The 12,304-nt window shown below is 40.1% G+C and overlaps 1 protein-coding gene across 5 annotated transcripts in view; it reads left to right on the top strand.

Moving 5' to 3' along the window:
• The window catches only part of slc12a5a (solute carrier family 12 member 5a), a 225,481-nt gene that overhangs the window by 191,664 nt on the left and 21,513 nt on the right, over nt 1-12,304 (top strand). For all 5 annotated transcript variants that reach the window (XM_049591425.1, XM_049591443.1, XM_049591434.1 and 2 more), the window contains 6 exons: nt 1,959-2,013; nt 4,091-4,221; nt 8,348-8,595; nt 10,266-10,477; nt 11,906-12,073; nt 12,189-12,287. In XM_049591425.1, the coding sequence (XP_049447382.1) occupies nt 1,959-2,013; nt 4,091-4,221; nt 8,348-8,595; nt 10,266-10,477; nt 11,906-12,073; nt 12,189-12,287 (913 nt within the window). The remainder of the gene's footprint in view (nt 1-1,958; nt 2,014-4,090; nt 4,222-8,347; nt 8,596-10,265; nt 10,478-11,905; nt 12,074-12,188; nt 12,288-12,304) is intronic.

Raw genomic sequence — 12,304 nt, 5'->3', positions numbered from 1 at the left:
AGGGCAGTGAAGGCTGTTTGTGTTGTGATCTCCATTCTACCATGCACTTACATTTCTTCCAGTGTTTTTTTTTTTTTTTTGCTTGCACTCAGTACCGGAGTTACATTAGAGTTGTCATTGACTGTCTGAATGTGCTCTGACAGCTGTGGACAGGCCCGGTGGCTTTATGATTTATCTAATCAACAACCAGTCAACTTTAGCATTTAGCATCACTGTAAACTGATGTTGTCCTCACGTAAACTAGATCACAGGTTGTGTTGATGTTATACACCACAGGCCTGACACTGTTATGATCACTGGGAGGATATTCAAACGTGGAGAGTTAACTTTTAAAAGTGGCTATCCGACAAAAAAAGTAGAAATGACTTTTACTAAATGACGAATGACATCAAATTAAAGCAGTGTATGGATTTTCAGCGGCAGGCTGGTTCACCGCTAACTGAAATACCTCAACAACTATTGGATGGATTGCCGTGGAATTTAGTACAAATGTTCATGTTTTTATCAGGTTGAATTGTTCTAACTTTAATTATGTAGCTCCATCATCACGTCAAAGATTTGTACAATATTTATGTCTTTGTCTTTAGTGCTAATTGGCAAATGTTAGCATGCTAGCAAGCTAAACTAAGGTGGCACAGAGTCAGGCTAGTTGTTTCCAGTCTATAAGCTAACTTAGATAAACACTATACTAGCTAGCATGTTGACATTGTTATTGTAAGCATGCTAGCTTAATGCAATTAGCATTAAGCTCAGGGCACCAATATGCCAGAGAGCCAGGCCCCCAAGAAAGCAGCTTAGCTTTGCAGCTAATTTTTTCCCACAGCCACTCGAGGTACTGCAGCAAGAAAAAAACCCTGTGGCCCAAAAAGCTTTTTCCACATAGACCACCATTGTAAAAGAGACGTCTGTAAAACTGTTGACACAACACCTCCAACTGCAAACAAGGTCAATTATGACTCTTTATATTTAAATGTTTGATCCCTGGACGTTTTGTTTTTGTAAAACTTTACTCAAGCAAAGTGATTTAAAAATCTGTGGGAACTCACACGCGTAGCCAGCAGGAGAAACACTATTGTGCAGATTCTTTGGGCCACATAGTGCGGAAGTAAATCCGGAGGCTAGAAAAAGTTTTTGGTTTATTCGCCGGCGAGCATCTCCATTGGAATAAATAGGTGCCATCTTGGGATCCAGTTGTTATTAAATCTATGCAAATTACAGCCTCACAGAGTTGCTAGCAGAGCTGTAGACTCTAAGTGACTCCTTGTTTATCTTTTATTGGTAAGATTTATGGATTATAAACATTGCTCCATCTACAGATGGAAACCAGTTCTTTCATATTGTACATTCGGGTTTAGTAAACAGGTTATTAAAGGAAACAAATACTTTTTAAAGGATTAAAGTTACATTTGGAAACTTATAAAAATGTTTTCAGAGACATATTTTAGTGTACTGTTTAGCTGTAAAAAAGAGAAAGTTTGCTCTGACTAATAGGCAGTGTTTCCAACATGGCGGCCAGGTCACAAACTTTCTCATTTCACAGCTAGACAGTACACTAAAATATGTTTTACGAAAACATAGGCAAGAAATAGGCAATGCAGTAACAGAATCTTGATGCATATTTGATCAGCGCTAGTTCGATCGTAGTTCATGTAGTTCAGTGATTGACATGATTGACAGCTACTCGGTTCTAGATTCTAGCAAATGCTTTTAGAAGCTCTATGTGGAGGGGGGAGGAACATGATATTTTTCACAGGCTATTTTTATGTAGTTCCATGTAGATATAATGACATTTTAGTCATTGGCAAAAAGAAAAAAAATGTGTAAAAGTAAGCTACTGCAGCTTCAAAGGATGAGTAAGTCAACTCTGCACCATATTCACAGTTTATGCAGAATTTGGTGAAAATGATTTCATTCTCTTCTCTCTGCTCCTCTGTCGTTTCCCCTCCCTCTCTTTGCAGACCATGCTGACTGCCATCTCGATGAGTGCCATCGCTACCAATGGAGTAGTGCCAGGTGGGTGAGCAGACGCTGGCACCACACAGTCATCACTGTTTGAGTCTGTCCGCTTCTAAAATTCTCTTTTCACTGATTGCTTTTGGCACATTACACCCAGCGCAGCTTGATATCCCCAGAAACATTAAAAGCTTTAGTCTGGGATCTTGTGCACTTTCACTTCTCGTCGCACAACGTTATTTACACAAAATAAAACGTCCGCCAAGTGCCTGAAATGTAACACTGAATGTATGTGTTTGTATCTGTTCGCAGACACATCGATGTACGCTGTATATTTTATAATGTAGAGTTTACATAGTAATGATGGCCTGCGTCTTACCAGTTGGTGTGCATACAGCAGGGGTCAGAGCAAATTACAGGCTTGTGGAGAAGTGTGGAAGTGTACGCCAATTATAACTGTCTCTGTTATAACTGGTACCAGCCTTAATGCTGCTGCAGAGTGCTGATTAAGTTCTATTTATTTATGTTCAGTTAATTTATTTGCACAATACAAATGCTGTGGTAAAACACAAAGACAAAGAAAGATTGTTCACAGGAACAGCACAAGCCAGATTACAACTATTGGAAAGCAATGTGACAAAATATAGAGAATATTATTTGATAATTAGTCAGTCTATAACAAAAAATAATAAATTCCAGGTGTGACAATCAATGAATAACTTAATTAGTTATCAAGAAAATAAAGCAAAGTTACTTTTTTTTTTGGCTAATAGTTGTACAGACTCAACAATTGTGAGACATTATTTTGAGCTCCGGTAACATGATGGGCATTTTCATCAGTCAATAAAAAAAAAAAAAAAAGATGAATTAAAAAATGCAAAAAAAAAAAAAACCTTACTGGTGATTTTTTTGGTGGTACTCTAATATTAAACTTGAACTCAACTAGTTTATGTGTTTCTCTCCAGCGCTTTTTACACAAAGATCATGCTACAGGACCACTATGAAGTCCCTCCTTTATGCCGCCTTTGCATTTTTGCACAGAACCAAACAACATGCTGCTCCAGTGTGTGTGATCTTAGATAGCATGCCGACATCACGGACACGAAGAGGTTTGATGGCGTGCTATGTAACACCACAGCATCGGTCTCAAGTGTGTCATATAACATACACCTTGGCAGCATTCTCTAAACAATAACAATAGCAAAAACAATCATTTACTGTCCCTGTTATACGGCAGCTGATTTCGTCCTCTGCTTGGAGAATAAGGAGCTCGTGGACCTCATTGTTTTCCCAAGTTATTTTCGGCCGCTGTTCTTTCTCTTTGAGCTAACTGCACCCAGCTGCTTTTGAAATCTTATGGGAATGGGTTGCAAAGATAACAGGTTGTCAAAATGTCACACCCATTCCATCCTGCCAGGTGTCCCTTTTACTCAGTGGTCATTTTGGCCCTGTTATGACCTCCACTGCTGGCTTAAAGGCCAAACAACTCTGTCTCCCCATTCAGCAGTCATAGCGTTTATAAAGAATGGTGAAGCGGCATAATAGCGCAATATTCTTCAATATTCTTTTACTTGGAAAGCCATTAAAGTAGAGATCTCGGTACTGCAGAGCCACTAAAGTCCTGAAAGGGGATATTTATTCATTTCGTGCACACAAGATAATAACTGTTATCTTGTGTGCACAAGTAATTATTTTGTACGCACAAAATAAAAGCTATCACATTTTGGGACTTTAGGGGCTCCGTACATTTACAATTTAGCAGAGCAAACAATGTTGAAAGGATCAAAGGCACCAAGAACACAAATAAGAAACTTAGATAAAAAATGGCAATAAAAAGTCATGATAATTTCAAAGCCATGATGAGTAAAATAATTAAATCTTAAGAATAAATCAAGCAATTAGAATTAAGAGCAAATGAACCAACTAAGACAAGAACAGCTGGACGACGTAAATAATATTAACAATTAGTAAGTAATGTGCAGAGAAAATGTAACTTTGAAATCCAAGTAATCGCTATTTAACTTGTACGTGTAGTGAAAAACAGATTTATGAATACACACAGCTGCTCATTAAAAGAGTTTACCCCTTGTGTTTAAATCATATACATACTTAAATGGACTGTTTTGTTTGTGTGCAGCTGGAGGCTCCTACTACATGATATCCCGTTCGCTGGGCCCCGAATTTGGGGGAGCAGTGGGGATCTGTTTCTATCTGGGGACCACCTTCGCTGGAGCCATGTACATCCTGGGGGCCATCGAGCTCCTCCTGGTGAGACGCTTCCTCTCTCTCTCTCATCCTGTTACTGTTTCTGTCATCATCGGGGCGTCTGCTTCGTCATCCCACAATTTTTTTAAGAGTTAAATTCTTGTGCCATTGATAATATTTACAGCGTGAGCCCACCAGGTGTGGTGACTCAGTGATTTTGTGGCAAGAGGTAAACAGAGAGATATCGCTTAGACGAGAGGTGAGATAAACAGAAGTGTGTGTGTGTGTGTGTGTGTGTGTGTGTGTGTGGTTCAGAGCAGGGTTGATTCAGCCCAGTCTGTCGGACCAGTCAGCAAACGTTTGGATGATCAAGGGACTCAACCTTGATAACAAATATTCAATTTAGGCATTGTAGAAATGAAATGGAGCATTTCTCTGCAGGATTTTGGCCCGTTTCTCACCTCGGATTTATTCTGAGAATCTGGTTAATAATTGATTCACTTCCAGAACAGCTGCCATGTTTTCTCCAACCAGAAATTAGAAGCAGAGACCACTGACAGCCCAGTGAGTGGGCTCATGTTGATGCAAGTAAAGGAGACCCTCTTTTGTACAGCACACTTGAAATGACATCCATCTCAAGCCAATTCATCCACGGTGTTGCCAGACCACAATGAGTGAAAGGGAAAATGATGGGATAGCGTTGCCAGGGTAGTGGAGGATGACCACTCAAATCACTGCTTTTCCTTCTGCGCAGCAAACTCTGCAACATCATACTTGGACAATTTAGTCACAATGATAACACTGTCCGCAAAAAGCTGCTCTCGAGAGGAAGGTGATGTCATTGAGCATCAAGTGCAGAGTTGCCATGATTGAATATGACCCGTTAGATTAAATTATGTTGGTGATACATAAAAGATTTGGTTCCACGTTGCTCCGGTCCAAAACTGGTGCCAATACTGGAAACGGTTCAATGATATGAGGCAAGGAGCCAAACAGAACCAGCAGAGGCAGACACATTTAAAAACCAATCACTGGTGTCTGATGAGAAAATGATGGATCTTGCTTTCTTTTCCTAAGCCAGGCAAAAGTATCATTAATATAAAGATTTATATTAAGACCAGGCATATTCTGATAGTCAGACTGAATTACCATTTTTGTTTCTGCTTCATTAATCAGTCTGACGGTTTGTTCATGTTAGCCGTCATCTGACTGACATATCAGTCCTATTGATGTCGTTTTCAGTTGACATGAAAGCTGCAGTAGTTGTCTCTTGGAGCAGTTCACTTCAACAAATAATCTGACGTGCACTCTCTCACTGAGTTAATGGAGAAGATTGAGACTACTCTTTGTATCTGCACATTCAATATGACGCTTCATCCGGTTAGTATGTTAAAAAATCTGGACATGGGCTCAACAAACAATATTTTAACATGTGAATCAGGAGGGCTGAGTCATAAAGAGAAAATAAATAAATAGCATGATATCTTTGAACAAATACCTCAATATTGATATTGCAGTGATATTGTAGGGTTGACTGACTTTACAAAATGACATTTTTGGTAATTAATCAGCATTAATGTGTGCCGGAACAGATAGAACAGTGCGTTAAGAGAAAATGACACCACTTTACTGTACTGCTGCCTTCAAAACCAGGAAAAGACGACACTTACAATATTACAATATCCAAAATCTAAGAGGATATCATCATTTTCATATCATCATTTTAACCTACTATCGATATTTTGCTAAGCCCTAGTAATTAGTGAGCTTTAGAGGTGCCTGTAGGTGGATTTTCTTACCTATTGACAGAGCTAAGCTATGTTTCTCTCTTTTTTTTAGCCTTTATGCTAAGCTAAGCTAACCAACATGTCAGGGGTAGTCTCATATAGCCAGGCCTGTCCTGCACCGAGCTAACGCTTAAGAAAGGTCCAGCTGAACCCTTCCTTATTCTGCCCTAAAAGCTCTGGGTTGTTTGCATTTCTTAGAACCAATCACTGTTGTCCTGGGTGGCACTAAGACCAGGATGCAGCAATGATGACCTTGCAAAGTGGTGCTGGGAGGGTATTTGTTCGGTGGACCATTTGCACGTGGGGAGGCGAGCTCTGGCATTAAAATGGCTGAATCCCCATAATAGGAAGTACCACATTTGATATTACAAGACATTTTAGGGCATAGATGTCTAACTTGGTGGTTGTTGCTGTTTCACACGCAGCACGAGGACAAAATTTGAAGACAGGTCCGGCTATGTGAGACTAGATTCAAGTAGCAACAGGGATTTTGAACACAGTAACTGTCTAAAAAAAATTTGGACATGACAAGCTCATACACATATTTCACATCCTGTGAGCCCAGATTATGATGGAAGTAGCTTCATATATATATGACAGTAAACATGAGAGTGGAATCTTCTCTCTCAACATGAGAACATAAAGATATTCAATGATTACATATATTTAAATCAAGCGATAACTGAACAGCAGACACAAAGACGCAGGGTTAGAACTTGTAAAATGTATTTTTTGTTTCACTGTGTCTTTAGTTGGTTCTTATCAGAGTCTGTTCAAGCAGAAAATATAATCCAAGAAGGGTTTTTGACGTCGCTGTAATCCTTGACAGCACAGTGTAGTGCAGCTTGATTGCTGTGGACTCTGACACTGTCAGCGCAGTGAAATTAATGAATTGGCAAATGTGGGGAAAAAAAAAACCTGTGCTCCCAATAAAAAAAAGAAAGCTAGCAGTGCATCACTATGTGCCACTGTGTGCCTTGTTGAAAACAGAGTTCTCCTTCAGTTTATTTTCCTCCACAAAGCCCTTTGAAGCTATTTTTTCTCGGGCTGTGTGTTCTTCAACGTGAATTCTGATCAGTTGATGAAATGCAGGGATCTTTCATCTCGATCTTCATTCCTCTCCTCCTCGTCCTCCTCCTCCTCCACCTCCTCCTCCTCTGCCTTTTATTCTCCACTCCCTCCACTGCAGTCCCCCATGCTGCACGGACTATTGGGTAATTATGCAAATACTGCATTAGCGAGCGATCAAGACACTGGCGGAGTAACAAGACAATTCCTTGAAACAGCTCTCATCACTTTGGTCCACTGTTATCAACATACCAGTGTGTGTTTTATTTATTTATTTATTTATTTTGTTCTTCCGTTCTTCTCCTTGTGGATGCCTCTAATGGATATGCAGAGTTTGATCATGCCTGGAGGTTAATTCTGTCTTCTGGGTCAAAGCTGGCTTATTTTCCATTGTAAAATAACAATCCCTGCAGAATTGTAAGGAGCGGATCTGGAGAAGGCTGATTTGAATATGTTTCATCCTTCCACCCGAGCCAAGAACACAAACTGATGCTGCTATTTTAGGAAGCATGAACAGTTCACAGTGAAGCAGGAGATTTGTTTGCCTAGTGATAATGCTGTTCTTAGCATCAGATCACCCTCTCCAGCCAAATGACCGAAATGAGCCCCGACTTCCCTGCTCGTTTCAATTTTATATTCTTTCCTTGTTCAGTTTTATTTCCTCTCACATGGTGATTCAAGTGTTTTGGGTGGAAACCAGATAATTATAAAAAAAAAAAGAGAGAAATTCCCATGCTTATGTAACAGCTCCGGCATGAATCATCTAAAGCTGATGACAGATACTGATGGGCTAATTAGGGGTTTACCGTTTTATATATGATGGGACTATTCTTAGATTGACCCGTAGTAAAAGTGTAATAATGGCAGTTAATTTTGAAAATTAATACCATGCTTGAGTTCTTTAATTAAGCTGGATTGAAATAGCAGGGCAGTATTATGCTGCTCCGAGCTCCAGTGAAGGACTGTTAATGTGAGCATCACATGTTTTCACACTTCACAGAGTTGTCCTCCTTACTCACCTCGTGCTTTTCTCACCTCTCTTTTATTATATTTCGTCCTTTTTTTCCACCCTGGGTGAAATTTATTAAATCCAGCAGTAAACAGCGAGCTGGAGGAGCAGGCTTGTGACCTGAAATGTGCCAGTTTAAATCCCCAGACAGGCTGGGGGAAAGTGAGATGGGAAAGTGGATGAGTAACACTCCCTAAACAACTACCACCAAGATGCCCTTGAGCAGCAGTGAGATTGTATAGAACTTTTATGAGGAAATTGCAGGTGTGATGTCCCTGGATATATAGAGAGCAGGGGGAATAATAATGTTATCCCTTTATTTCAGATCTACATAGTGCCCAAAGCGGCCATCTTTCCCCTGGAGGGTCTGGAGGGTGCCGAGGCAGAGGCCGCCCTGCTGAACAACATGCGAGTGTACGGGACCATCCTGCTGACCTCCATGGCCACGGTGGTGTTTGTCGGCGTGAAGTACGTCAACAAGCTGGCCTTGGTGTTTCTGGCCTGCGTCATTCTCTCCATCCTGGCCGTCTACGCCGGGGTCATCAAGACCGCCGTCGAACCTCCTGTTTTCCCGTAAGCAGCGACAGAATATAAGCTCAGACACAAATCATAACTCTGACAGCCGAGCAGAGAAACACACCTGGACACATTTAATACACACCCAGCACACAACACACGCTAGGTTTGTAACAACATGTCACAACATTGATTGGATGATAGAGAACACCTGCGTTGATTTGAAAGCTTGGAATTGACTTAAGTATTGTTTTTGTTTTTACTGAAATACGCTGCCTGCTTAGACGTGTTTCTGTTTGTTCAGATGTTTTTCCCTCATGTGCCAATAACTCTACTCGACTTCTAGACGTGTGGATTAAAACCATACACTGTATTAAAATAATTGATGTAACCATCGTGACGTCATCCATTCATTTGTGGACTCCAGGTTTGAAGCCTCGAGTTTGGCATTTCAACTGTCGCCATCTTAGAATTTGGGGTGAATATGACTCCCAGACTGTGGTAATGCCTCACAGACAGCCTGTCATTCAGTGGCCATGCTTTTAAATATGCATAACTTTAAGTATTAATAAAATTTAAATGGGATAGTCATATAAAAAATTCACCACCTGTACAATTGTCATGAATGTTCAAAGTAGCTATAGAGACAAAAACGTTTTTTGTATCATTTGCAAACATGTTTATTTCTGCTGTAAAGTTGGACATTTTAACATGTAAGTCTATGAGGATTGACTCATTTTTGGAGCCAGCCTCAAGTGGCCATTAGAGGAACTGCAGGTCTGGCACTTTGACGCTGACTTCATTTTTAAGCCTTGGAGGCTGTCGCTTGCTTAAAACGGAGCTGAACTTGCTTCACACTAAAGTATAGTCATTAAGTTGCCGATGAATCACCAGTTATGGTTAACATATCTGTTCACTTTTAAACCCTGCAAAAAATCACTAAATCATTCTGTGGAGAATATTGTTATTTGAGGTTGAAGTATAAAGCTTAGAACAAATGACATTTATTTTATTTTGTGATTTCATTTTATTTTATTATTTTATTTTATTTTATTGTATCTAAGTTTATTTTTTGCTATTTAAATGATTTTAGTTTAGTTTTTTAGTTGTTTTTTTCTGTTGGACCGTAACTGAATTTCCCCCTTGGGGATTAATAAATTATATAAAATTAAAATTAAAAATTAATTAAATTAAAATAGGTGATCAAATTAGTCAAATTGAAAGGAATCAGATGAAACTGTGTAGGGCTGGTCAATTGATCAAATTATATTTTCAAATAAGATTGGGCTTCCAACAATTAATTGAAAACAAGATAACTGAGATAAAATAATTATTGTGCCGCATTCTGTTTTGCAATGACGCTCTCACTTTTTCGTGTTATAAATCCAACACACCCCTTTCCTCTCACAAAGGTGTGCTTTCACCCCTCGCTGTCAGGCTGTGGCGTGTTTCGGTCTTTGTTTTAGTTTTATTATTTTTTAAGTTTAAGAAAATCCACTTTTTTTAAGTTCAATAAATGCATAACCTTTTCAAGGCTGATGAGAAATCTTAACTGTTATCTCAATATTGACCAAAATAACTGTGATGATGATTTTTGTCATAATCGAGGAGCCCTAAAGGTGCAGGCACAATGTGGCACTCATTTTGTGATTTTAGATTGTTGTTATTGTTATCAATGTGTTATACAGGAAGTCCAAACTAAATGCTAATGCTTTTCTTTTCTCCAGAGTGTGTCTCTTGGGTAACCGCACGTTGGTGTGGAAGGCCTTCGATGTGTGTGCCAAGACCCTTGAGACAGCTAATGGGACAGTCACCACCCAGCTGTGGCGCATGTTCTGTGACTCACCTTTCCTCAATGCTACCTGCGACAAATACTTCACAGCCAACAATGTGTCTGAGATCCAGGGCATCCCAGGGGTCACCAGTGGAATCCTGGCAGGTTGGTTCATCCGCTTTAAATCAATTTCATATAGTGAGCACACAGATGCACACACTTCTGTGTACAGTACACAAAATGTCTCTCTGTCTCCTGTCTTAATATGTTGCTGAGTCACTGATAGTGTGGTGGTGTCTGCGGTTTCTCCTGTACTGATGTGCAAAGGTCGTCTTAAAACAGGTTATGACTGTGTGTGAGTGATTTTCTGATGTACAAACATTTGCCATCAAATGTGGATACATAATATCTCCAGTGTAAGTGGCTGCAGAATTTTCTCTGATATAGTTTGTGCTGACCACATACATACACTGACTTTGCTAAAGTGGGTTCAATTGTATTGTATGCATGAGATGATATATAAATATGTATCATGCCATACAAAGAATCTGAAAATCTTTCTAGGAAATGTAGAAAATGATGAAGTTAAAGCAGAAGAAAGTAACACACCCCGACTGCAGCAGCACTTCCATTTGTCAGCCCAGGGCTACCTGAAACCCGAGGCTACAGAGAGCCCAGGGCTAGCTTAACCTCATTTCTCTCTAGCAGTTGTTACAGGGCTAACAGGAAGCCCTGTGTTGAAAATCAGAGCCCATTGTTAATATAGTGCCTATATAAAAGTATGTACCCCCCTTAGAAGTTTTTATGTCTTATTATTTTAACAGAAAGGCTCTTAAATGTCACAGTTCGTCAGAGACTTCTAAAACCAACAAGCCATGTTAAACCTACTTTGATTCTTTGATGCTGTAAAACAATAAATCATGAAAACCTCCATTGGGGTGAAAACTTTTTAGTGTTCTCGTATGTTCAGAAGATGAAGATGTAATCAACCTAACCAGTGGTTACACTCGTGATGTGAATGCCATGTTTTTGTGCTCTGGGGGCTCGTCGTAAAAGTTGCAGTTCAAGCACAAGGTTTAGGTGGGAGACAACATGTACCACATTTGAGCTCAAATGTAAGCCCAGGCCTTTTCAGTTTAATTTTATTTATAATGCCCAATATCACAAATCACAGTTTGCCTCAGGGGGCTTTGCAGCACACGACATCCCCCTGTCCTTGGACCCTCACAGCTGAAGAGCAACTGAGGAGGGATCCCTCTTCCAGGACAGACGGGTGTGCGATAGATGTTGTGTCTAGAGAACAGATCAACATAATAAATTTACAGTAATCCTTACAGCCTTTTGGAGCCTAATGTCCAAATCTCTGCAAAATAATTTCTGTAATGCTTTTTTTGGCTTGTTTATGGTAACACAAACGTAAGAGCTTCCTAACTGGAAAATCTAAATATCACTGATGAAGTCATGAGGTAAAGTAAAGCAGGTAGTCATATCTCTAATCTATGAATACGTTTCTATCCTTTTTTAAACCTGGTTTACACAAAACATTCACTCCACCCTTGCGACTCTATTCCTCCCTCCCTCTCACCTGTCCAGAGAACCTATTTGGGAACTACTATGAGAAGGGGGATCTGATTGCCAGAAAAAAAATGGAGTCAGTGGAAGACCAGGACGACCCTCTGACCAGCTCAAACCGCTACGTGTTGGCCGACATCACCAGCTTCTTCACATTGCTAGTCGGCATCTATTTCCCCTCTGTGACAGGTGAAAAGCTTTATTTCTTATCTTCTTCTTGATCATACTCCTTCATTCCACCCTGTGTCTGTAAGTGTGTAAAACTCTGACCTTGTTAATGTCTGCTTCCCGACTATCTGCTCAGGGATCATGGCTGGCTCCAACCGCTCCGGAGATCTGCGAGATGCCCAGAAGTCAATCCCCGTTGGGACCATTGCAGCCATCACCACCACCTCTTTAGTCTGTATCCTCTCATACTGC

This window comes from Epinephelus fuscoguttatus, linkage group LG1, assembly GCF_011397635.1.
Source record: "Epinephelus fuscoguttatus linkage group LG1, E.fuscoguttatus.final_Chr_v1".
NCBI lineage: Eukaryota > Metazoa > Chordata > Actinopteri > Perciformes > Serranidae > Epinephelus > Epinephelus fuscoguttatus.
This window is presented reverse-complemented; position numbering and strand designations above follow the sequence as displayed.